We start from the raw sequence: 27,421 nt of genomic DNA, 5'->3' as shown, positions 1-27,421 counted from the left end.
CCCCATCTCATTTCCCTGCTGCCCCCAATCCAACGTAACCAACAACCTGAGTCCTGGCATATCTTTCCCTTGTTTGCCTCTTTATACATTTGTACGTTTCTCTATCACAGATGCTTTGAAAACTTTGTGTCAGTAATTCCAGTAAGTAATAGCCAGGTCCTGCCGTCCTAAGAAGCAAAATGACTCTGCAGTTTCTTCATTTGTTTTTCGCTCTTTTGCATTCATCCCACGCTCCCCAGAGCCCAGAGAGCTTTGTTTCCAGGCACCAGCAGGGTCAGGAGGATGGGTACTTTGAAAAGTGACAGAGAAGGAGGAAGGGAGGGAGGAGGAGGAGAGAATCTCCAGCTCGTTTGCCTAGAGGTTCAGTACCACGGACAGCGCACGCGCAGCGGGTTCAGCACCACGGATAGGTCCACCTGCAGGGTTTCAGCACCACGGACAGAGCAGGAAACCTACTTTCCCCATTGGCCTCTGCGGGATGCAGAACTTCCTGGTGGTTCAGCCATAAAGAATCCGCCTGCATTCCAAGAGACCAGGGTTCGATCCCTGGGTCGGTAAGATCCCCTGGAGAAGGAAATGGCAACCTACTCCAGTGTTCTTGGAATTCCAAGAATTCCATGGACAGAAGAGCCTGGTGGGCTGCAGTCTATGGGGTTGCAGAATTGGAGATGACTTAGCGACTGAACCAGCACCGCCTGCTGGATGCATGTCCTTTTTGAGCAGAGTTTGGAGCCCACACCCAACCCTCACCCACAGGGTCCTTGAATGCTGATATCTGAGTAATCCAGTCTCTCCCGGTGCTGATCTCAGAAACTCGGGCATTGAACATTTAACATGCACCAAACGGAATTTGGATTTTCTCCACACACACACACAAACGTGTTCCTACTTAGTGCACCACAGGGCACTCAACTGGCCAGGTTCAAAGCTCGAAAGTCTTTCCTCTCATTCCACCCGTGCTTGAGGACTCTCAGCTTCAACTCTAAACTATTCATTGAATCTGTCTGCTGTTTTCTCACATACAGTGTCACTGCCTCACTCCATCGTTTCTCACCTGGTTCACTGCAGCAACTTAACTGACCCTCCCACTGTGCCTGTGATGATGAAGACCAGTGAGCGCTCAGTCGTGTCCAACTCTTCGTGCCCCCATGGACTAGCCCGCCAGGCTCCTCTGTCTATGGGATTCTCCAGGCAAGAATACTGGAGTGGGTTGTCATTGCCTCCTCCAGGGGATTTCCCTATCCAGGGATGGAACCCACGTCTCTTATTGGCAGCTGGGTTCTTTACTGCTGTGCCACCTTGGGAAGTCACCAAACCTATAGCCCCTTCTATATCATTTCTTGTATTATTTAGTGATGCTTTGACATTTTAAATCGTATTATATCTCACCCTTCCATGGATTCCCAGCACACCTACAATAACATTCAAAGATGTTACTGTGGCTTTCAAAACCCTGGATGCCTCTCTGACATTATCCCCCATCACTCTCTCCCTTGCCTGACCACTCTGGTCACATTGGCCTCCCTGTTGTCCCTCTGGACCTTTGTGCATGCTATTCTCCCTGCCACAAGTTCTTGCATAACTGGCTCCTCGCCACCTTTCAGGGATAAGCTCAAAATGCTGCCGCCGCTGCTTAAAAAAGATCACCTCCCGGGCTTCTCTAGTGATCCAGTGGTTACAATTCCACACGTCCACTGCAGGGGGCGCAGGTTTGATCCCTGGTCAGAAAGCTAAGATCCCCGTGCCTTGAAGTGTGGCCAAAAAAGCAACTCCCATCTAAAGTGGCCTCACCATTACTGTCCCATCGATTACATCGCATATTTCATAGAATTAGCACAAACTATATTTTGTTTTTTTTTTATTTATTTGCCTTTTGTCTAACATCATTACTAGCATGTAAACTTTATTAAGCCATATATCTTGACGGGCCTGGTCACCCAAAACAAGCATGAAGCACATAGTAGCTGTTTCATAATTATTTGTCGAATGAATGAATTTTCAGCTAGTCATGGAGCCCTGAAGAGATGTCAACAGCACTCGACTTCTGCCAGAACGGTGGTCATATGTGCTGGCCCAAGTTGTTTTTGGTTTAAGTTGGTTTGGCTGTGCTGGGTCTTCACTCCTGCACGGGTTTTCTCTCACTGTGTCAAGCAGGGGCTCTTCCAAGAGTTTGTATGTCACAACAAGACCTGGTGCAGCCAAATAAGTAAAGGATTTTTTAAAAAAAGAAAATAAGACTCTAAAGGAAGGCTGTTTCCACCCTCCCCAACTATGACTTTGTCAAAAATTTTTAAGTTTTGATACAGCCTCCAGGAGAGCGATTTGGCAGAGTTCATTGTATTGTATTATTGATAATAATAGCAGCTAACAGCTAAGAGGGGCTTCCCTGGTGGCTCAGTGGTAAGAATCCGCTTGCCAATGCAAGAGACTAGGGTTCGATCCCTGAGTTGGGAAGATCCTCTGACGAAAGAAATGGTAACCCACTCCAGTATTCCTTCCTGGGAAACCTGATGGACAGAGAAGCCTGGTGGGCCACAGTCCATGGGGTCACAAGGAGTCAAACATGACTGAGCAACTTAGCAACCACAGTTAATAGCTGTTAAGTGGAGTATATACCTTCTTTACTTTTTACTTTACTTTACTTTCCTTTTACTTTACTTTTTCAGAGCAGTGCTGGCAGGTGGTAAGCGTAATTCTTCCCACTTAACAGAATGGGAAACTGAGGCAGTTAAATGACAAGTGACACACCCAAGGACAAGCTAGTGGCAAAGGCAGTCTCTGACGGGAGGGGTCTGGCCTCAGAGCCCGCGCACTGTCACACCTCTGCCCCATCTCCTCCCGCCTCCCCCCACCCCAGGTGCTGGTTGTAGACTAGGAGCCACCAAGGGGCCTGGGAAGTCGCTGGTCTCGGTGGGCGTCCGCACCCGGGGACGTCGTCCGGCCGGGGCTGGAAGGCTCGTTCCACTCTGGCCCCGGCTCACCGCGTGCCACGCTGCTGACACGTGGTCGCCGTCGCCCCTCCGCTCTCCTCGCCTGTCCCTGCAGGCGCTGGCTCCCCGGAAGGTGGGGGCCGGAGGGGAGAAGGCCGCTCGCTCTCTCCAACTTCCCCACCTCCCGCCCGCAGCCTCCGCGTCTGCGCAGCCGCGGTCCCTGCGGCGCCAGCTCTGCGGCGCTGCACAGGGTGTGTGTAGGAAGGGTGAGTCCTCCGTGGGACCCCGCGGGCAGGAGCGGGGCAGGGAAAAGGGGCTGGGGGCTCGGACGGCGGGCCGGGGACGCGCGCGTGTGAGCGTGGATGGGTGCGAGTGGGAATGCGCACGGGGTGAGGAAGAAAAGGCGCCCCAGGGGGTGTGGGTCTGGTGGGGGGTGGGGGGCAGTGTCCAGGGCAATGGGCTGGGCTGGGGCTGCGGTTCGCCCGGTTTCTCCGTCCCGCCCTGTGTGCCCGCCTCCTGCGGGTCGCACGGGGGTTTTAGCCTCTTTGCGAGGAACCAGGTACCGCCCTGCCTGCCTGGCGCGTCAGCTGCGTGTGTGGGTGCTCGGGTCTGGCGGGAGTCAGGTGTCTGAGCTCGCGGGACCCGCGTGTTAACCGCGTCGTACCTGTGTGCCCGCGCGTGCGCCCCCGAGCATGTGTGCGGCGTGTGTCTGCCTGGGCACGTGTGTGCCACCTGCACGGGCGAGGAGCGCGCGCACTGGAGTTGGTCTGGTTTAGGGCCCCTGCCTGGCTCCCGTTAGCTGCGTGCCTTTGTTCAAGGGCCTTCCCAGTCTGTAACACACAGACTTGTGACAGTAGCTGCCGCGGAGAGTGGCCGGCGGCGAGGATGAGGTTATGGGAAGACGCCGAGTTCTCCGCAGTGCTAACCCCGGGGTGCGCCAGGGGCGGTGGTTGCAGTGTTACTTTACTGCGGTGGAGGTGGTGGTTACTGCGTTCCGTCCTCCTCCTCCTCTTTTCAGACATCCGTAGTTTATTGTTTGTTTAGTCCAAACACATTCAAAATGGAAATAGATACTTTCCACCTGAAACAAACTAGATACTACCTCGTATATAATGCTTAACACATTGCAGCCAAAGAGACGACAATCCATTGTCCTATACACCTGCTAAAGCCAATAACGATGACAATCCATTGTCCTATACACCTGCTAAAGCCAATAGATAATAAAGATGACAATCCATTGTCCTATACACCTACTAAAGCCAATAACGATGACAATCCATTGTCCTATACACCTGCTAAAGCCAATAGATAATAAAGACGACAATCCATTGTCCTATACACCTGCTAAAGCCAACAGATAATAGATGGCAATCCATTGTCCTATACACCTACTAAAGCCAACAGATAATAAAGACGACAATCCATTGTCTTATACACCTGCTAAAGCCAATAGTAGAGCCAGTTTGGTTGCAATACTCTCGTGGTCCGTCCTTCTCAGAGGATGACCCGTTACTATGATAATATGATAAGATAATAGTTGAGGCTCTTAGGTGTGAACTCACACACACACACCCCTGTCACACCCGCAGATTTCTCTCTGTCCTGTGCCCCTCCTCCGTCCTACATGAATCGGGTTCTGCATCTTCTGACTTGGGTCGGGGACTCTTGTCTCCTCCATCCCCCGCCGCCTCACCTGCATTCTCTCCACTTCCCAGGCCTTCTTACCCCTCACCTAAAACACACGGTTCACCACTTGATAGGTGGTCATTTACCTCGAGAGGCTAAAGCCGGCTTTACGTTCTTGTTCTAGGACGTTGCGTGTATTAGCCGCCTTGCATAATGTAACCCACTGAGTATACTCCTGAATAAGCATTTAGAAAAAGAGTGCAGGGGCTTCCTGGTGGTTCAGTGGTTAGGACACCATGTTCCCAATACAGAGGGCACAGGTGCGATCCCTGATGCGGGAACTAAGATCCCGCACGCAGTTCAGCAGACAACACAAACAGGCTGAGGGTAAAACACTAAATCGAGAGCCCCCTTTCCCCTTCTGTCTTTGACTTTGACTCTTCTGAAAGTGAAAATGAAATACAGGTCCAAGAAATTCTCTGTTGTAAGGAAAACATGAAGAGGTCTCAACGGAGGCGCGCGGGCGAGAGGAAACGCAGCAGCGGAGTTGCGGCAAAGGCGCTCGGGGGCTCTGTGTGGACAAGCCGCCCCGTTCCGCCCAGCCGCTGTTTACCCGTGAAGACGCGGGCCCAGTGGCCCCCATCTTTTGATTTCTTGAGGAAACGCTGGAAATCTGTATGTTCAGTTGACATCGTCTGCATTTTAAAATGCCAATAATTGTTTCAAACGCTTGAAAGGAAGACATCGTGTAAGCCAACCGCACAGGTGGTGGGGGCAGGTTAGACCCGGGAGCTGCCCGTTTGCAACTGTGTTGTGGGCTGGGGAGTGTGGAGGGGGTGCGGAGAGGAGGCTGTGAGCACAGACAACGTTTCCCAAGAAAACAAAAGCAAAAACTAGCCTTGGCGGGAAAGTAGCGAGACAGCCCCAGTAGGGAGTAGCGCTGATTGCTTTGGGCTGTGTAATTCTTGTTCCGTATTGGGGTGCAGCTGGCTCGCAGTGCCGCCTCCGTCTCAGGTCTTCAGGGAGGTGGGTCAGTTGCGCTTGCACTTGCCTCTGCCCTTTGCCCGTTGGGCTTGTCGCAGAACACTGACTCGAGTTCCCTGCGCCCTTCGGCAGGTCCTTGCTGACACTGTGTTTTGGCTTTAGTATGAGCTGTAATTAACCGTGTGTTTTAGCTGAAGGGTGGGAAGGCATGGAAAGTGGAGAGAATGCAGGTGAGGGGGCGGGGGATGGAGGAGACAAGAAAAAAAATCTAGTTTAAGAGGAAATATTCTTTCATACTCTCATTTTATATCTTGCCAACTTGAAATTCAGGAGGCTGTCACTTGTCAAGTTGACAAGATATAAAATGAGAGTATTAAAGAGCATATCATTTTAAAGCATTTATTTATGTGTTTTTGGCTATGTCAGGCCTTAGTTACAGCGCTCAGGGCTTGCTGGCGGCATGCGGGATCTGTAGTTGTGGTACGTGGGTCAGTTCCCTGACCAGGGATGGAACCCAGGCTCGCTGTGTTGAGTCCTTGGAATCTCAGCCACTTAGTTGTGTCTAAATTAGATTTTTTAAATCCTTGTCGGTCAGATACTCCTCCTCCTCCCTCTTAATGATCACAGAGGAGAAAGTCAAGGCTGCAGGGGGCTCGAGGGAAGACTGGGGTCCTTCTTTTTGCAGCCAGAGAGGTTACCGGGAGTGGGGTACTCTCTTTTCCTAAAAGCTTCTGGGTCTGTGCGTTGGTTGTGGAGTGTGTGTGTGGAGTGTGTGTGTGTGTTTGTGTGCACACTTGCCTGAAACACCCTCTGGCCATCCCCTCTAAACTCCGTATTCCCTTTCTTGTTTTATTCGTCTCTAGAGTATTTTTCGTCATTTGACATGTTGTCTGTCTGCCCCACTTCCCGCCGCTAGAGAGCAAGTCCCAAGAGGGAAACTGTTCCGCTCAGCGCTGTGTCTCGGGGGTTGCTGTTCGGTTGCTCAGTCGTGTCTGACTCTTTGTGACCCCGTGGACTGCAGCCCACCAGTCTCCCCTGTCCTTCACTATCTCCGGAGTTTGCTGAGATTCATGTCCACTAGTCACTGATGCTATCTAACCTCCTCACCCTGTTTCCCTGGCGCCCAGGAATCATCCTGGCTCAGGGCTGGCGCTAACCTCTGCATCCTGTTTCCCTGGCGCCCAGGAATCATCCTGGCTCAGGGCTGGCGCTCTGTAAATGTTTGTCGAGTGACTGAATGTCTGTCAGTCCTCAGGCCCCAACTCCTGCTCCCTGGGGAGCTCAGCAGGACCCTGGAGCGGGGGGGGAGAAGTAGCCTGTCTCTCAAGTTCCACGTTCTGAAGAGATGCAGGGCCTCAGACCTGAGCAGGTCCGGGGGCTGCTGGAGCCCGAGAGGGCAAAGACGCTGCTGCCTCGGGAGAACAAGGCCTGGGAGAAGCGTGCCACCTTCGCCAAGGACTGGGTGGCTGTGGAGGTTGGGGCCTCCGGCTGCGGCAGCGACGAGAGAGGTGAGGGCCAGGGTCCCGTGGGAGGCGGGGGCCATGGCAGAGCCTGGGGAAAGGGGACTTCATCCTGCTGCTCCGTTCAGCACATTTTTAAATGGAGCCTCGTGTCAGTCAGCTTTCTGCTGTGTAACAAGTCAGCCCAAAACTGAGTGGCTTAAAGCCAGTCTATCTGTCGATGACTCTGCGGGTTGGCAGTGCTTGTGGCCTCAGGGGATAGTCCTGCTGCCCTTGCCTGTGTTTGCTCCCGCTGAGCAGCCGCAGTGGATCAAAAGGCAGCTGGTTCATGTGAGACATCCTTACTGGGGTGTCTGGGTGGTTGGGTGGTGCTGACTTATGGCCATGTGTCTCCAGCAGGCTTGTCCAGGCTATTTCTCATCGGGGTGGTTGAAGGGTTCTTAGGACAAACAAGATGTGGAAGACCCCAGGTCACAGGCACTTTTTCAGCCTCTTCTGGCAACCTAGCAGCTCTTGGGTGTACAGAGAGTGGCGTCATTTGCTGAGATGGGGACAACCCATATGACACCCCCATAGCAGAATGACAGCTGAACCTTCTACCAGGGAAGGGTTCTTCCTTCTTCCCCGGGAGATAAGCAGGCCTGCGACCAAGGTGTGGGGAACAGAAACATCACTCCAGCAACGAGGAGGGGGTTCGGGGCTCCTGGCAGGACCTGGGTGCAAAAGAGTGGGAAATACCCGTCTTTGGTCCCACCCCTGGTTCTCTCCAGTTGAACGGTGACAAGAATGTAGAGATTCGAATATGGGGAGATTCCTTCACTGGTGGCTGGAAGCTGGGGAAGCCTCCATCCTCCTGGCTTAACTCTGTGGCTTTTCTTCTGCTCCCTCACTCAGTTTTTGCCAGAGGGCTGTAGGAAAGGAACTATTGTACCCATTTACCAGGCGGTGGAATAGAGGCCCAGGTGGTGAGTCACAGCAGGTGGCTCCGTCCAAGTCTCCTGGGTCGTTAGTGGCAGAAATGGGATCAGAACTCAGGTCTCCTCTTCTCTCCACCCCACCTGAACAACTTACATGCACTGTGTATGTGTGTGTGTGGTGTATGTGGTGTGTCTGTGTGTGTGTGTATGTGGTGTGTGTGCATGTCTGTGTGTGTGTCTGTATGTCTGTGTGTGTGTCTGTGTCTCTGTGTATGTGTGTATATGGTGTGTGTGTGTGTGTCTGTGTATGTGTGTGTGTGGTGTGTGTGTCTGTGTCTGCGTCTGTGTGTGTGTGACTGTCTGTGTGTGTGTGTGTCTGTGTGTATGTGGTGTCTGTGACTGTGTGTCTTTGTGTGTCTGTGTGTGTGTGTGTCTGTGTGTGTGTGTCTGTGTGTGTGTGTCAGGATTTCAGCAGGAGAGGTGCGGTGGGTGGGAAGAAAGCAGCACCCATCCAGCTGGCCCGCTCGCTCACTCATGACTCCTTTCTCCTCCATTTCCGCCCTTGCCCAGACCTACCTTCTCCCGAGACTGTGGTTCCCCAGGAGTGGAGCTCGGTGGAGGAAGACGATGAGTCTGAGGATGCCCAGGTGAGCTGGGGATTCCTTCCTCTTTTGATGAGACCCCTCTCTGCAGCTCTCAGTGGACTGTCACACTCCCTTCCTCAGCCTGGAATTTCCTGGCCCCACAAAAGTCTCTCTGGGGATGTGAGCCCCACGAGGTCTCTGGTGGGAAACAGGACGTGTTCCATAGTCGTCAGACGTGGAGTGGAGGGTATCAGGTGGTCGGTGTAACTCCATCCATGTATACCCTCCAACCCTTCACTCATAAATGCTTCATGAATTAGCCACTCATTCATGGTCCCCTCATTTATTCACCCAAGCTTTCATCTGCCTACTCATCCATATACCCATTCCACCCATCCATCCATCACCCATCCATCCATCCATCCATCCATTATCCACCCATCCATCATCCATTCATCCCTCCAGCCATCATCATCCATCCATCCATCACCCGTTCATCCATCCATCCATTATCCACCCATCCATCACCCATCCATCCATCCGTCCATCCATTATCCACTCATCCATCACCCATCCATCCATCCATCCATCCATTATCCATGCAGCCACCATCATCCACCCATCCATCACCCATCCATCCATCCATCCATCCATTATCCACCCATCCATCATCCATTCATCCCTCCAGCCATCATCATCCATCCATCCATCACCCGTTCATCCATCCATCCATTATCCACCCATCCATCACCCATCCATCCATCCATCCATCCATCCATTATCCACCCATCCATCACCCATCCATCCATCCATCCATCCATTATCCATGCAGCCACCATCATCCACCCATCCATCACCCATCCTTCCATCCATCCATCCATTATCCACCCATCCATCATCCATTCATCCCTCCAGCCATCATCATCCATCCATCCATCACCCGTTCATCCATCCATCCATTATCCACCCATCCATCACCCATCCATCCATCCGTCCATCCATTATCCACCCATCCATCACCCATTCATCCATCCATCCATCCATCCATTATCCATCCGGCCACCATCATCCACCCATCCATCACCCATCCATCCATCCATCCATCCATTATCCATGCAGCCACCATCATCCATCCATCCATCACCCATTCATCCATCCAACCATCCATTATCCACCCATCCATCACCCATTCATTCATCCATCCATCCATCCATTATCCATCCAGCCACCATCATCCACCCATCCATCACCCATCCATCCATCCATTATCCATCCAGCCACCATCATCCACCCATCCATCACCCATCCATCCATCCATCCATCCATTATCCATGCAGCCACCATCATCCATCCATCCATCACCCATTCATCCATCCAACCATCCATTATCCACCCATCCATCACCCATTCATCCCTCCAGCCATCATCATCCACCCATCCATCACCCGTTCATCCATCCATCCATTATCCACCCATCCATCACCCATCCATCCATCCGTCCATCCATTATCCATCCAGCCACCATCATCCATCCATCCATCACCCATTCATCCATCCAACCATCCATTATCCACCCATCCATCACCCATTCATCCCTCCAGCCATCATCATCCACCCATCCATCACCCGTTCATCCATCCATATCCACCCATCCATCACCCATTCATCATCATCCATCCATCTATCACCCATTCATCCAGCCATCCATCCATCATGCACCCATGCATCCATCTGAGGTCGTCCATCCACTTCTGTATCCATCCATCAACTCTCCCATCCACTCACCCTTCTACCAATCCTTCATCCATCCACCCATTGGACGCTCCATCCATCTGTCCTCTGATTCGCCCACCCAGCCTGCTCATTCACACACACACTCCGTCAGTCCATAACGCAGTTATCTGTGTGCCCACTCACCCTTATCCGTATGCCCTCACCCCATCCATTCGGCCCACCCGCTCACCCATCCTTCTCTCCACACATCTGTCTACTCACCCATCCGTGCATCTACTACTTGGTGATGTTGGAAGGATGTGCCGTCTTTCATCCACCCCTCTGCCTACTCACCCCTCCATCCCCTAATTACTTACTGTGGTTTGATCCAAGTACTCTGAGTAAAGCCAGAAAGAACAATTGAACACTTTCCTTTCATTGGAAGACCTTTCTTTGTGGGGGCATAAGACACCAATATGTGAAATAGTAACAGTGGTCCTTTTACTTGCATATTTATTTTATGTATTAGAAAGAAAGCATATAATCACTCTTGGCAACATGTGAGGGTCCCATCTGCCAATCAGATATCAGAAATCCAACTTGGACTGGCTCAAGCCAGAAAAAGGCTTTGTTGACACAAGGTGGGAGGAGGCAAGCTGGACAACCAACCTTGGCAGTGTAGAAATAAGTGCTGGCTCCCAGTGGGATGGCTCAAGGGAAGAAAGTAATTCTGTGGGCCAGGAGGTTTATCCTTTCTTAAAAATGTTTATTTAGTTAGTTGTGCCAGGTCTTAGCTGCGGCACGTGCGACCTAGTTCCTTGACCAGGGATTGAACCGGGGCCCCCAGCATTGGGAGCTCAGAATCTCAGGCACTGACGCCAGTGAAGTCCCAGGAAGTTTATTCTTGAATATCCGAGAGAGGAAGAGACAGCACACCTATGGTTTTATTTTATTTCTGGTGTTTTTTTCAAGCTTTAGGCTTTGTATTTTGTACTAAAGTATAGCTGATCAGCAATGTTGTGGTGGTTTCAGGTGAACAGCAAAGGGACCCAGCCGTACGTACCCATTCTCCCCCAAGCTCCCCTCCCATCCGGGTGTTTGCAGTTTTTCATTAAAACAGCTCTACACCTGACAGGCTATTTCTTTTTCTTTTTAAAATTTTTCTTTATTTATTTGGCTGCACTGGGTCTTAGTTGAGGCATGTGGGATCTTTAGTTGCCTGTGTGAATTCTTGGTTGCTTCTTAGTTGTAGCGTGTGGGATCCAGTTCCCTGACCAGGGGTCAAGCCTCAGCCGCCTTCACCGGGAGCATGGAGTTTTAACCACTGGACCACCAGGGCAATCCCTGATACACTGTTTCTTTCCCAGTTCTGTAATCCCAGGTTTTTACAAGTGACAATGGCGGCTCCCTCCCCCGCTGATACTTATACGTTTTCTTTGTTTCTGTTTCAGGGCTTTGTGGAGTGGTCCAAAGCTCCACAGCAAACGACCATAGTCTTGGTGGTGTGTGTGACCTTTCTGTTCCTGGTTTTAACTGGGATGCCCATGATGTTTCACATTTAACTATAAAGGTGGCTCTTGTTTTGAAATAGATGCCTTGTGTCATGTTAAGGAAGAGCCCTGGTTTAAAAAATCAGGAATAGGTCTTGAATGTTAGCAAATGCCTTTTACACACCCATTGAGATGACTTTTATGTTTCACCTTTTCATGTGCCGTTTCTGCATTACTGTATTTCACTGAACTTAAGACATCTTCGATTGTAAGTGCGTATTATTTTGTGTACTCTTGAGAAACAGAATGCTGCTTAAATGCAAGATGTCACCAAGTGGAAGATGCAGCGTGACTTCAGAGAAGGTGAACACGTGTGCAACATACAAGCAATGAAATTGAGTCAATTTCTCAATTACATATCACCTTTGCATTCTTAGGATGGTGGCACACCTGGCTTTTCAGATACTGAATTCTGTTCCTTGACATTTTATGTAGGATTCTTGCGTCTATCTTCTTACATAAGATTGGTGCTATCTTTGTTTCGTTTTGGTATCGTGGCTAAGCTCGCATCATAGAAGGACTTGAGTAACGTCTGACCTTCTGCCGTGCTTTTGAATACTTGATCTGTAATTTAGGCTGTGCTCAGTCCTGTCTGACTCTTTGTGACCCCCATGGGCTATAGCCCACCAGGGTCCTCTGTCCGTAGGATTTCCCAGGCAAGGTTACTGGAGTGGGTTTCCATTTCCTCCTCCAGGGGATCTTCCCAACTTAGGGATAGAATCTGGGTCTCCTGTGTTGGCAGGCAGATTCTTTACCATTGAGCCATCAGGGAAATCCTTTCTTGTAGTGTAAAAAGTATCAATTCTTTGACATGCGTAAAGAACTCAGGAAAGGGATCAGGTCCTAGAGCTACGGAAGGGAGGTTTCCGTGTGTTCTTAGATGGCTTCTCCGTTTCTTCTCTTGTTTTCAGCTCGTTAATACTTTTTAACGCCATTAATTTTGATGATTTATGGTATTCTTTTGTTCCTTAGGCTATTCTTCATTCCACTGAATATTTTCTTCCAGATGATTAGCTTAATTATGAACAGTATTTTTTGGCTTGAACCAAAAGTTCATTTGGGTTCTTTTGTAAGATGGTAGAGAGAAACTGGAATGAATTTTTTTGGTCAGCCCCAATATAATTAAACAAAATCTTCTCTTTATTCTGTCCCCATTCTGCCTTTGATTTGTCAAAGTTTTGTCTAGTTTATCATTTTTCTGAAGAACCAGCATTAGGACTTGTTTATGTCCATTATTTCTCTAGTTTATAATTTTTTTTCCTTTAACATATATTGGGTTTATTTTTTTGTTGTTTCTATTCCTTGTCTCAATTTTTAAGTTGACATCTTAATTTATTTATATTCTTTTTATAAAACTATTTGCTGTAATAGTGCATTTAATAATATAAATGTACTTCTGGTTATAGCCTTGGCCACATCTCAAAGAAGGATAATTCGTGTTCTTGTTTATCTTGTTGTTGCCTAAGTATTTTATTGCAGGGTTTCTAAAGAGTGATTGGAAACTCAGCGACAAGGTCTATTTAAAGAGAGGTTTCTTCCCAATTCACTGCGCTGTGAGCCGAGAGTGTGGGCCATCACACATCTGCTTTCAGGGCCTTTCAAGAAGCCTTTATCCTGGCCTAGAGCATATCCAGTGTCTGTGTGTGTTTCATGGACACAAGGTGAATATATATTTTCTGTCTGTAGAATTCAGAACTACATGTCAGTTAATCAACTTCATCTTATCAATTACGTTGTTCAGAATCACATGCTATTTCGTTTTGTCCAAACCTACATGTCAAAAACCAATAAGGCTATGTACAAATCTGTTAGTATTGATTACGTTTGTCAATCTATTTTTATTAATATATACTGTGTATTTAGCAGCTGTGTAATTTGGTGCATATAATTTATATAGCATTGCTACGTCTTTGTCCACTAAGTAATACATGTGAAACACCTGGCACAGTGCCAAGTGTAGAGTGGGCACGCAGTAACTGTTGGTTAAAATCCGATTCTTAATCCTTTGCCCAATAGGAAATGATTGTCTTTAACTAATGTAATCCCTTGCTTTCAATTTTACCCTGTCTAATAGTGGTCGATATTTCCATCCTGCTGTTTAAACTCCCTGGGTATGTGTATTTGGACTCTCTGAGTCATGTTGTTTTAATAGGACTTTGAGTGGCCTCTTTTGAGTTTGTTGGAGACATTAGGGCAGGTAAAGTGTTGGCTTCTCTCTCTCTCCACTCCTGTCTCCGGCTGATTGTGTTCAACAAGCCACAACTGGCCCTTAAAAGAAACACATGCCTCAGCTGTTCCATTCTTTGGGATTTTATTGGTTGCAGACGGGAGAGTCTCATTTCATATAAACTCAAGCCCCAAAAGGGGCTTCCCTCATAGCTTAGTGGGTAAAGAATCCGCGTGCAGTGCAGGGAACCCGGGTTCGATTCCTGGGTTGGGAAGATCCCCTGGAGAAGGAAATGGCAACCCACTGCAGTATTCTTGCCTGGAGAGTTCCATGGACAGAGGAGCCTGGCAGGCTACAGTCTATGGGTTGCAAAGAGTTGGACACGACTGAAGCAACTTAGCACATTTAGCAAGCTAAGAGATTCATTATAGATTCACTTTCACCAACGTTCAGGATTAAATTGGCTTCATTTAGAGTTGGAACAAACCGTCGTGACTGAAAATGTAAATGAGGATATACAAGCTGTATTAAACATGGTATTTGTAAAAGGTGTTGGCCAGTGCAGAAAATAAAATAAACCATCTTTTTCAACAATTATGTTCTTGGAGATGTTGGGAAAAGATTCCTGGGTCTTGAAAGATAATTACTAGAAATATGCAGGGAGGTAGTACATATCACTATTTTTTCAGTCTGTTAAGTATTCCTGGAAAAACGGCTCAAGCGGTACAGTGGTAAAGAACCGACCTGCCAATACATGAGACACAGATTTCATCCTTAGGTCGGGAAGATCCCCTGGAGAAGGAAATGGCAACCCGATATAGTATTCTTGCCTGGAGAATCCCAAGGACAGAGGCGCCTGGCAGGCTGCAGCCCCTGGGGTGGTCAAGAGGCAGATATGACTTAGCATGCACAAGCAAGTATTCCTGGAAGAGAAGCAAAGAGTTGAAAGGGGAGACTTGTCCAGGTAAAAAATGAATTTATAAAGAAAAAAATTTGGAGCTGGTTTGTTGTTGTTGTTTTAGTCTCTAAGTCATGTCCAACTCTTTGCAACCCCGTGGACTGTAGCCCACCAGGCTTCTCTGTCCAAGGTATTTCCCAGGTAAGAATACTGGAGTGGGTTGCCATTTCCTCCTCTAGGGGATCTTCCCAACCCAGGGATGGAACCAGCGCCTCCTGCATTGCAGGTGGGCTCTTTACCACAGAGCCACCTGGGATGAACCATAGAGCAGTGCTTATTTATTTCAGCTCTGTCACGTGCCAGAACGCTCATTTGATGGATGATGGAGGTCCCCACCGGCACCCCGATGCTCCGTTCTTCACCCAAGAGCCAGGGAGATCCCATTAAACGTAATTAAGACCGTTCGTAATCCACCCACTTCAGGAAGTCAAAGGCAGAGTCCCCCCCTGGCCATCCAACCCCACGCGGACTCGCCTGTGGCCTTCCCCACCCTGCCATGCCTCCCTTTCGTTCCCTGCCCTGCTCCAGCCACACTGGCCCGTGGCTGTTCCGATAAGCCCGTGATGCCCCTGTCTCAGGACGTTGGCACTGGCTCTGGAGCGGACCTCTGCCTGCACTGTTCTTCCCCACAGATGCCCCGGTGGCTCCCTGGGCCTTCAGGTAAGCCCTTCATCAGGACCTGCTGTGCTGTGGCCTGGGTGATGCCTTGAATACAGGCAAGACTCAGACACCGCGGTTCCTGACCCGGCAGGACACCAGCCGGCAGAGGGCTGTTCTCTCTGTGTGTTTATTTTCTGTTTTTGCTGTGCTGGGTCTTTGCGACTGTACGGCTTTCTCTAGCTGCAGTGAGCAGGGCCTCCTCTCCAGCTGTGCTCAGGCTTCTCATTGCGGGGGCTTCTCTGTTGTGGAGCACAGGCTCTAGGGGACTTGGCTTCAGTAGTCGCAGCTCGTGGGCCGAGTGGTCGCGGCTCGTGGGCCGAGTGGGCTCCAGCGCACAGACTCAGTTGTGGCGCACGGGCTTAGTTGTGGCGCACGGGCTTAGTTGTGGCGCACGGGCTTAGTTGCGGCGCACGGGCTTAGTTGCTCCGTGGGCTCTTCCCAGACTAGGGATCGAATCCGTTAGAAAGGCAGATTCTTTACCACTGGACCAGCAGGGAAGGTTTTTCTCTTACTCATTCATTCACCTGGCATTTCTTCACGACCCCTTGTGTGCCAAGGCCTGTGCAAAAAATGACGGGACAGGAAAAAAAAAAAGCAGACAGATTCTCTCCTCCCAGGCCCTCCCTGGTTTCCTCTACAGGGCTGAGAACTGAGAGGCCAGGTGGGCAGGGAGGTATGTGTCTCCATGTGTTGACCATGTGCTCCTCTCCACAAGCTAATATGCCCAGTTCACAGACAAGGCACAGTTCAGTTCAGTCGCTCTGTTGTGTCCGACTCTTTGCAACCCACGGACTGCAGCATGCCAGGCTTCCCTGTCCATCACCAACTTCCGGAGCTTGCTGAAACTCATGTCCATTGCGTTGGTGATGCCATCCAACCATCTCATCCTCTGTCATTCCCTTCTCCCCCTGCCTGCAATCTTTCCCAGCATCAGGGTCTTTTCAAATGGGTCAGTTTTTTGCATCAGGTGGCCAAAGTGTTGGAGTTTCAGCTTCAACATCAGTCTGTCCAATGAATATTCAGGACTAATCTCCTTCAGAATGGACTGGTTGGATCTCCTTGCAGTCCAAGGGACTCTCCAGAGTCTTCTCCAACACCACAGTTCAAAAGCATCAATTCTTCAGTGCTCAGCTTTCTCTGTAATTCAACTCTCACATCCGTACATGACCACTGGAAAAACCATAGCCTTGACTAGACGGACCTTTGTTGGCAAAGTAACGTCTCTGCTTTTGAATGTGCTGTCGATAGCACATTAAACAGTTTTCTTCCAAGGGGCAAGCATCTTTTAATTTCATGGCTGCAGTCGCCATCTGCAGTGATTTTGGCTTGACACATTGGTCTCTAATAAAATTGAATCACTTTTCCAACCTGTCTTGGTGGGAGAAGCAGGGAAATCTGAATACGGACTGGTCAGTGATATTAAGGAATTATTCATTTCATTGTGTGAGAAGGGTATTGTGGTTGTATAGAAGATACTTTATTTTTCCTTCTGTTTAGTATATGTTCTGCTGAAGTGAGTACAAATTGTTTTTTCCTTAGAGATGCAAGCTGAGGAAGTGAGAGCATGTCTGTAATTTACTTTAAAATTGACCTGGAAAATAGACATATAGACAGATCTTCACAGCCTATTTTTAAAGCAAATATATATTATAAAGTATGGTGCATTTCCTTATTTTAAAAGTACAGGTATTATATTTTCTTGTTACCAAAGTTATTTTTAAAAAATATTGAATATGGGCATGTACTATACTTTATGCCTTTCTATATGATTGAAAATGGCATAGCAATTTGTTTTTTTAATGTGGACATTCTCTTTTATGTAGAGAGGTCCTAGTTGCCCTACAACACAGGTCAAATTTGGAAGAAAGGCTTCACTCACAACTGAGATGGAGAAGGCAATGGCAAGCCACTCCAGTACTCTTGCCTGAACAATCCCATGGACGGAGGAGCCTGGTAGGCTGCGGTCCATGGGGTTGCTGCGAGTCGGACACGACTGAGCGGCTTCGCTTTCACTTTTCACTTTCATGCATTGGAGAAGGAAATGGCAACCCACTCCAGTGTTCTTGCCTGGAGAATCCCAGGGATGGGGGAGCCTGGTCGGCTGCCGTCTATGAGGTCACACAGAGTCGGACACGACTGAAGCGACTTAGCAACAGCAGCAGCAGCACAACTGAGAAATACTTTTCAGCAATTTTTTTTTTCTGAAGCTAAACAAATCACAATGAGGTTTAAATAATCGTAAGGGATTCTTTATAATAAATCTTATGCCCCCTAAATAAATAAATTAATATTTTAAAAAACAAGAATGATTTAGAGAAAAAAAAGATAAAAAATAGCTTATGCCCAAACTGTGTGAAATGGTAACATCCACCTGCCTGTCTAAGCATACAGAGGGTTTCAGATGACAATGAATAAAAGCAAGCTGGAAAACCATTCCATGTGGTACCATTTGGGTAGAAAGGAGCATTATATAACTTTTTAGAATATTTATGCATATAAACAAATACCCACATAAAAATTTGCTTATACATGCATAGAATATTCTGGAAAGATACGAGGCAACTGCTCTGAGTGGTTGCCTCGAGGGAGAGGAGCTTGCTGACTGGTGGGAAGGAGAACATAGAGGTAAGATGATTACTTTTCTTCTTTATAAATTATGTGTGTGCGTGTGCACTCAGTTGCATCTGACTCTGACCCCATGGACTGTAGCCCTCCAGGCTCCTCTGTCCGTGGAATTCTCCAGGCAAGAATACTGGAGCGGCTTGCCATTCTCTTCTCCAGGGCATCTTCCCAACCCAGGAATCGAACCCTGGTCTCCTAAACTAGACCTTGTAGTGCTCCGCAGTTCCTGGTAATGCAGGTGGTCTGCACTAGTGATTGGCATGTTTCATCCTTCCCTGTAGCCACACCATCCAGTCAGCCCTTCCCACACCGCCCTGGCCTTGGCTATGGGGCCTGCTTTGACCAGTGGAACCGGAAGCAAGCTCGGTGCCATGCCCATGTCTCCCTGCTGTAAGTCCCGGCTCCGGCCTTGAGGGCTCACCGAGCAAGACGGGAGTCAGCTGAGCCGTTCTGGAGCACCAGCCCACAGCCGACCACAGGAGCATAGCTGAGCCCTTCGCGTGTTACAGTGGGGTTTGAGAGGTGCTGCCCCCGCCAGAGTACGCCAAGAATAAGGGTGCTGTGACTCCCCCCTCTTTCACGGGCCCTGAGAATAAGGGTGCTGACTCCCCCCCTCTTTCATGGGCCCTGAGAATAAGGGTGCTGACTCCCCCCCTCTTTCACGGGCCCTGAGAATAAGGGTGCTGACTCCCCCTCTTTCATGGGCCCTGAGAATAAGGGTGCAGTGACTCCCCCCTCTTTCACAGGCCCTGAGAATAAGGGTGCTGACTCCCCCCCTCTTTCACGGGCCCTGAGAATAAGGGTGCTGACTCCCCCCCTTTCATGGGCCCTGAGAATAAGGGTGCTGTGACTCCCCCCCTCTTTCATGGGCCCTGAGAATAAGGGTGCTGTGACTTCCCCCCCTCTTTCACGGGCCCTGAGAATAAGGGTGCTGTGACCCCCCCCCCTTTCACGGGCCCTGAGAATAAGGGTGCTGACTCCCCCCTCTTTCACGGGCCCTGAGAATAAGGGTGCTGTGACTCCCCCCTTTCACGGGCCCTGAGAATAAGGGTGCTGACTCCCCCCCCCTTCACGGGCCCTGAGAATAAGGGTGCTGACTCCCCCCCTCTTTCAGGGGCCCTGAGAATAAGGGTGCTGACTCCCCACCCTTTCACGGACCCTGAGAATAAGGGTGCTGACTCCCCCCCTCTTTCACGGGCCCTGAGAATAAGGGTGCTGTGACTCCCCCCCTCTTTCACGGGCCCTGAGAATAAGGGTGCTGACTCCCCCCTCTTTCACGGGCCCTGAGAATAAGGGTGCTGTGACTCCCCCCCTCTTTCACGGGCCCTGAGAATAAGGGTGCTGTGACTCCCCCCCCTTTCACGGGCCCTGAGAATAAGGGTGCTGTGACTCCCCCCTCTTTCACGGGCCCTGAGAATAAGGGTGCTGACTTCCCCCCCCCCTTTCACGGGCCCTGAGAATAAGGGTGCTGTGACTCCCCCCCCCTTTCACGGGCCCTGAGAATAAGGGTGCTGAGACTCCCCCCCCTTTCATGGGCCCTGAGAATAAGGGTGCTGACTCCCCCCCTCTTTCACGGGCCCTGAGAATAAGGGTGCTGACTCCCCCCCTCTTTCACGGGCCCTGAGAATAAGGGTGCTGACTCCCCCCCTCTTCACGGGCCCTGAATGGCCCTCTGTCCGCATGGCATTCAGGCTTCTCCCCACAAAGCCTTGGAAGCCTCCAGGGCTGGGAAGTGCAGTGGCAGCGCTGACCTGGCGGGCCTCTTGGTTCTGCCTGCAGCTGTGCCCCCTCCCAGCTGCTGAAGCCCCCTCCCAGCTGCTGAAGCCCCCTCCCAGCTGCTGAAGCCCCCTCCCAGCTGCTGAAGCCCCCTGGCTCTCCCCGAGGTGTGAGCACCTTTCTCTTCACACCTCCCTCCCAGGGGCACACACATCCTGTCCTGCTTTCTGCTTTTGTTTCCTGGGCTGTTGCAGTCCATGGGGTCACAGAGTCAGACCTGACTTAGCGACTGAACAGTAAAAGCTATAAGAAGTCTTTCAGTTATGTTACACGAATGACTTGGGTGCTACTTCATGCCTTAAAGCAAAGAAGTTTATTAAGAAATAAGTCCTTGTACCCTCTTGCTTTCTGTTACCCAGTTCCGCTCTGAACAGGCATCATACCTACTCCATGCACTGGCACCTTCTGTCCTGTTAATGCATCCAAGGAAAGAGCCATCCAGACCTCAGCTGACGAGCTGTCTTTCTGTTGCTATGAAGGCCTGTTACTTTCATGGCACAAAACAGGATTAGGTGCCTTATACTGCTCTGCTCCAATTCACCCAATAACCACACTTGAATCATAATTCCACACTTTCTAAGAATCTTTGGCCTGAAACCCACTCAGTGCTAACCAATTTCCATACTGGTTAGTTTTCCCCGATAGACAGCAAAAGAACTTAATCTTATTTTAAAATGAGAACAAAATGCTGGTGGGGGGACAACCTGGAAAGAACATGAAACAGTTCACCTCTAGGAAGCAGAACAGCAGGAACTCGGGAAGCATCTTAAAAGTTGTGGCCAAGAGATGATTCATGTTCAGCTCCCGCCTGAGTCCCGAGGAGAGTGTGTCTGACTGGACTAACGTGAACTGTATACAAGCTAGTGACGCAAAGAAAACCCCAGGGAATGACATCAGAGCAGCCCAACCAACAGGGAAGGAATCTGTGCATGCATGGTGTCTATTTGCATTGCAGACAAAACCAACATAGCTCACGTTAACTTAGTTTATGTACTTGTAACTATGCCGTATTACAGTTACGAAAATTACATTCTCCATAAACTACAAGGCATAGTTTTGTGAGTATAGAGATCGTCCTCATTCTTTTCAGTTACTGCATAGTAATCTACTGAACTGATTTTCCACAATTAACTAATCCATTTACTACTGCTGGATACTTAAGCTGTTCCAAGTTTTTAAAAATTCTGTGGTAAATGTCTGTCTATATTTTTGTGCCTGTGCTTTTTGAGGAGATAAAGCCCTAGAATTGCAGCAGTGATTAATTGCACTTTACATGTTGATATACAATACCATGTCAGTGCTGGTGTGCTAGTCATTCAGTCATGTCTGCTGCTATGTGACCCCACGGACTGCAGCCCACCAGGCCCCTCTGTCCATGGGATTCTCCAGGCAAGAATACTGGAGTGGGCAGCCATTCCCATATTGCCTTCTAAAATGGCTTTCTACCTATTTACCCTCCCAACGTATAAAAACACGTCACATCTGTAACAGTACTGGCTATTACCCATAATGTGTGTGCTGGTTTGTGCTGGTGGTGAGAACTTTTAAAATTTCCATTTCTCTGATCATTAGTGCAATCAGGATTTTCCTTGACTGTTTTCTTCATTTAGAGTTGCTGTCATACTGTGTGTCTTACCTGATTTTGTCGGACTGGGTCTCTTACTTGCTGCTTTACAACAGCATTTCTTAACTTTTTGTACTGTATTGGGGTATAGCCAATTAACAATCTTATGACAGTTTCAGGTGGACAGCAAAGGGACTCAGCCATACATACACATGTATCCATTCTCCCCTGAACTCCCCTCCCATCCAGGCTGCCACATAAAGCAACAGCACTTTTCATAAGGGCTATATCCTTTGTAATATATATATAAAATATCAGTCGTGTGTCTTTTCACTTTGCATAGTGTCTTATACCATGGAAAAGCTTAAATTTTTTACCTGGTCTTACCTAACACTGTCCCTCTTCATAACTTCTGGACTGTGTCCTGCTTACTAAAGCCTACCTGAACTCAAGGGGATAGAAATATTCTACATTCTCTTCTCAGAAATTTAATATTGTGTTTCCTATTATATCTTTAATCTATATGGAATGAACTTCTCTGTAAGGGGTGAAATGTGGATCTGACTTTATTTCCAGCTGGATAATTGTCAAGCACCATTTAAGTAATCTATCTCCCCCACTGACACATGAAAAATAATTACTTTTGCAAGTAACTAAATTCATGGGGACACAATCATTTTTCAAAAATTTCCTTGTGATGCTTTCCTATTTACCATTCTACATTGATTTTCAGAACAAAATCGTCAGTGGAAATTTATCCTAAAAGAATTGTGACTGGAACTGACCAAATGTACAGACATGTTTACAGTACTAAAAGTTCCTTCTAGAAACATGGATCTCCATTTATTCATAACCTGTGTTCTCCTTAACAGAGGTTAGAAGTACTCCAAAATAGTCCATTTCAATTATTTTTTTCTGTACTCTAGACAGCTTAATTATGAGTCCTTGAAGGTTCAGCATTAATCTGTGAAACCAGGTGTCTTAAAAAAGGGCTAGACTATTCAAGTTCTCTGCTTCTTCCATTTTAAATATTAGGAATTTTTACTTTTTGCCTTTACTAAATACAGTCTTGCATTATTCCCAGTTATTTTCTAATTCTTTTGTTCCAGTCTTATCCAGAGTTCTAGATACTTCCTAAAACATACTCGATGTATTAGGTCATTTTGAATTTTCTCACCAACAAAGGAATACAGTCATATATGTGGTGGTATAAAGCTTTAAACGTGTTAATGTTTAAGCTTTAACACATGCTAATCCTCATCATTCACATTAAGTTTCAGTTTTAAAAACTGTTATGATCTCCAAGTACATATACTGTCTTCCAGAGTTCACTGCTTAAAAACAGCTTTCAAGCAGACTCTGAAGGATACTAAGCTATCACTATAGAGCATTTAGTCTGGGTCAGGCACTATGCTAAGCACTTGGTATGCATCAAGTAGTTTAAACTTTCACACCGAGGGTTTTAAGAGAGTCATATAATTACATTTGAACGGACCACTGTGGAAGGAGTGTGAAGAATGAACTCGGAGGAGACCAAAGAGGATGCAGAGGGACCAGTGTTCAGACAACTGGAACAGTCCAGACGAGATGACTATGTTTTGGATTAGGGCAATGAGGATGGAAAGACGTGGATGAGTTCCAGAAATACTCAGCAGACACACCCCCAGGACTTGGTGACACGGGGGGTGGGGAAGAGCTCAGGGCTGGAGACGACGCTGCAGCATGGATTTTATGATGGTGAGCAAGGTGCACACTTTGTCTGAAGACTTCTCCGCATTCTTTACATTCGTAAGCTCTCTCTCCAGTGTGGATTCTTCTGTGTAGATTAAGGTGTCCAATCTGGCTGAAGGTTTTCCTACATTCCTTACACTGATACGGTTTTTCTCCGGAATGAATTCTCTGATGAACAGTAAGCGACTGTCGATGGCTAAAGGCTTTACCGCATGCACTACATTTGTAAGGCTTCTCCCCTGTGTGACATCTTTGATGACAAGTGAGTGATGATTTTGTTCTGAATGCCTTCTCACAGTCGACACATGCATAGGGCTTTTGGCCTGTGTGAAGTCTCAGATGCTGAGCACGGGATGAGCTGTCGCTAAAAGCCTTCCCACATTCAGTACATTCATAGGGTTTCTCTCCTGTGTGAACTCTCTGATGTTGGACAAGGCGGGTAGCCTGGCTGAAGGCTTTACCACATTCAGTACAATTGTAAGGTTTCTCTCCAGTATGAATTTTATGGTGCTGTGCGAGGTGTGCCCTCTGGTTGAAGGCTTTCCCGCATTCCTTACATTCATAAGGTTTCTCTCCAGTATGAATTCTCTGATGAGTACCCAGCTGCGAACTGATGCTAAAAGCTTTTCCACATTCCTTACATTCATAGGGTTTTTCTCCAGTATGGATCCTCAGATGGCTAGCAAGGTGTATGCTCTGCCTGAAGGCCTTCCCACATTCTCTGCACTGGTAAGGCTTCTCTCCAGAATGCACTCTTTGGTGCTGGGTGAGTGAGGCATGATGGCTAAAGGCTTTCCCACAGATATCACATTCATATGGTTTCTCTCCTGTGTGAATTCTCTGATGCACAGTCAGGGATGAGCCGTAGCTGAAGGTTTTCCCACACACGTTACATCTGTAGGGTTTCTCTCCAGTATGAATTCTCCTGTGCTGAATAAGTCCTATGTGATCGCTGAAGGCCTTGCCACAGTCGATGCAGTCAAAGGGTTTCTCCCCAGTGTGGTAATATCTCCAGTGACGGATAAGCGATGTGTTCTGCCTGAAAGCTTTCCCACATTCAATACATTCGTAGGGTCTTTTGCCGGTGTGACACCTCTGATGTCGGGCAAAGGAGGAGCCATCACTGAAGGCCTTGCCACATTCCTTACATTTATAAGGCTTCTCCCCAGTATGAATTCTCTGATGCTGAGCAAGGTGTGCAGGCTGGCTGAAGGCTTTTCTACACTCCTTACATTTATATGGTTTTTCTCCAGTATGAATTCTTTGATGTTGAATAAGATGTACATTTTGGCTGAAGGCTTTCCTACATTCCTTACATTCAAAGAGTTTCTCTCCAGTGTGTATTCTGTGGTGCTGGACAAGGTGTTGACTCTGGTTGAAGGCCTTCCCACAGTCCTTACACTCATATGGTTTCTCTCCAGTATGAATTCTCTGATGAACAGTAAGAGATGAGCTCTGGGTGAAGGTTTTCTCACATTCATTACATTTAAAAAGTTTCTTTCCTGCATAGACTTTCTTGTGTTTTAATACCATGGAATTTTTGGAGAAGTTTTTTTTATCTGACTTGTGATTATTATAAATATTCTCTTCTATACTGTGTAGAGGAACAAATTTCTCAGGTTTGTTATATCTGTGGTCTGTTTCCACAGTGAGGGTTTCTTTAGGAGTGCTTCTTTCTTGCCTGATAAATGTCTCTTGGCTTAACAACCGCCTCTCAAAAAGATCTTCACAGTTCCAATTTTCTCCAAAGGTAGGACATTCACGTTCATAGCTTGCAATTCTCTCCATTAACATATCATCACATACAAACTGCTTCAGAGGTAATCCTTGTGTCTCATGTATAGATTCCCAATCTGAAAGATTCAAAAAACCAAATGTTTCCTTTATCATGGGCTATAACAAAGGAAACATTTAACACAGAAAAGGTGATTTGAAAATAATGAACTCCACAAAATATATTATGCACAGGTATTTCAACTGAAAAAAATATGTAAGCAGACCCCAGAGAATGAGAGCTCATAGAAGAACATGGAAACGGTGATTTAGAAAATTCAATGTAGGATAACAGAGTCCTGAAGGTGCAGGCTGCAATGGCAGTAATATTTTATGCCTGTATTAACATAACAGACTGTACATCAAATTCTCTTCCTCTATTCTCTCCCTCTTCTAGGAGACTTGCATATACAGCCAGGCTAATTTTCTTAAAAAACCGACACTACCACTTAACTCTGCCACTCAAAAATCTCTGTAGATTCCCTGAAACCACAAATACCTTATGCTTTGTGACTTCTCTTGGAGTTTAGGCAAAATCCTAGAATCATGTCTTCATAATCAGAAAAAAGCATTCCCATAAGCCATTTCCATGTATTTTAATAAAGTAAATGCTCTTCATTTCTCACAGATCCCTGAACTTCAGAGTGGATATTAAGGGATTTTTCCATTCATCATCTTTCTTTCACCAGCCTAGGAAAACTATCACATCTTAATAGGGTTCTGCCATGTGTCTTTTTGTAGAAACTAGTCTTACAGAGATATGTAGGTTGGTATCACTGTTATTAATTAAATGCTTATTTACTACCACATCACTACCTTTCTTACCTGGTGAGATAGAATATAAGCTTTCGGGAAGAAATAAATGAGCCTTTTATACTACTGCTAAGTCACTTAATGTATATCACAGGAACTCAGGCACAAGTAAGAAATTCTTGATAAATCTATAAAGAAGAAATGTGCATAGAAGAGGTGACACTAAGAGAAAACTTTAGGGAAGAGGTGATTTCAAGAAATATAATAACAAATTATTGACTAATCCAATGCTCCCTAAATAGTTTTCTACTACATGCCAAGCATGCGGAACACTAAAGTAATTGAAGACAGTTGTTCTAGAGAAGTACAGAAAGTTAGGAGGAAGACAAGACCAACAAAGCAAGTAATTTGAGAAGAAAATATAATATATGAAAAATGAATCCATGTGGTAAAAAAGTAAAACTAGTATAAAAGTTCAGAGATGGGAGGGATCAAATCTACCAAAGCAATTAAGAAATACTGAGATATTAACAAGCTTCCTCCCCAGGTCATTCATGGTATCAGGAACACCCAAACTTCAATATTTCTAGAACTGGGTCCATGAGAACTCAAGAAACCAATTCCCCATGGTTTTCCTTACGTAGACGGACTGAGAGAAGCAATCCTAGAAAGAGAGAAGCAGGAAGATGGCAGCGTCATCTGCTCCTCCCTCAAATTTACTTTGTTGTTGTATGAAGGCTGTCTTCATTTCCAGCCTCCCGTGGAGAGCCATGGTTGTCCCTTACCTTTTTGGCTTTTCTCAACATGGATGCCAAGCTGCCTTAATCACTGAGTAATACCTAAAGCCATACTGTCACTCAGTGTCCCATCAGATTTACAACAGGCTTCTTTATCCCCTTTCCCTCTTCCTGCATCTGTTCTTCACGTGCACAGTTATTACCTCTTATCAGGAAAGTTCCTCTTTCTATTTTCCTCTTTAAGGCTGATAGTAGCTTCCTACATAACCAAACTATAAAGCGAGTCTAAACCGAGCTTATTTCCCTTCTAATATTTGGAGGATCCTAGAAGTATAGGGTCCACATCATCCCCAAATGTAAAGATCAAACACTGTTACAAAAGTGAAAGGAGAATTTCATAAAGGCATAATATCATATGCGATCCCAACATTCCCTTGTCTTTGTGAAATTTAGGTTCAGAGGGGGAGGCAAAAAATAAGCACACACCCCCAAAACAAGTTAATTATGGGCTCTCCTGAGTGTTACAAAGAAACAGTGGCTTCACAGATTGTACATGGGTTGGAATAGGGAAATGTTCATTATATGAAGTGGTCAGGAAGGTGTCCAATGAGATGATTTTTGAGCTCTGGCCTGAAAGCCAGGCATAGACAGAAAGCCAAGAGAAGAGCATTCTAGGCAGAGAAAACAGGAAAAACAAAAGCCTGAGTGGGAAAGAGCTTGCGAGTTCAGAAAAGGCGACCTATGGGATAGAGCGGTGCTTTTCAACTGTACATCAGGCACTTGTTGAAAATGATAATCCTAAGACACTGCCTATGATCCAGAGGGAGTCAGACTTGAACTCAGACTGCCTCTAACCTCACCTGGTCTCTCACGGCTTAGAGACTCAGGATGCGGGAATACCTGTAACACATAC

At 47.4% G+C, this 27,421-nt stretch overlaps 3 protein-coding genes across 3 annotated transcripts in view; 2 read left to right on the top strand and 1 right to left on the bottom strand.

Moving 5' to 3' along the window:
• The window catches only part of LOC128062819 (zinc finger protein 28 homolog), a 148,776-nt gene extending 142,138 nt beyond the window's left edge, over positions 1 to 6,638 (top strand). Inside the window, exon 17 of the mRNA XM_052655255.1 lies at positions 6,407 to 6,638. The gene's annotated coding sequence lies outside the window, so the exon portion shown is untranslated. The remainder of the gene's footprint in view (positions 1 to 6,406) is intronic.
• Positions 1 to 27,421, bottom strand: part of LOC128062818 (zinc finger protein 850-like) — a 782,010-nt gene that overhangs the window by 736,817 nt on the left and 17,772 nt on the right. Inside the window, exon 7 of the mRNA XM_052655254.1 lies at positions 23,309 to 24,698. Coding sequence (XP_052511214.1) covers positions 23,309 to 24,698 — 1,390 coding nt within the window. The remainder of the gene's footprint in view (positions 1 to 23,308; positions 24,699 to 27,421) is intronic.
• SMIM17 (small integral membrane protein 17) lies at positions 6,889 to 11,779 on the top strand. The gene is made up of 3 exons (XM_052655293.1): positions 6,889 to 7,051; positions 8,491 to 8,567; positions 11,669 to 11,779. Exons 1-3 carry the CDS (start codon positions 6,889 to 6,891, stop codon positions 11,777 to 11,779), a joined length of 351 nt encoding a protein of 116 aa, XP_052511253.1.

Source organism: Budorcas taxicolor, chromosome 18, assembly GCF_023091745.1.
Source record: "Budorcas taxicolor isolate Tak-1 chromosome 18, Takin1.1, whole genome shotgun sequence".
Lineage (NCBI taxonomy): Eukaryota > Metazoa > Chordata > Mammalia > Artiodactyla > Bovidae > Budorcas > Budorcas taxicolor.
This window is presented reverse-complemented; position numbering and strand designations above follow the sequence as displayed.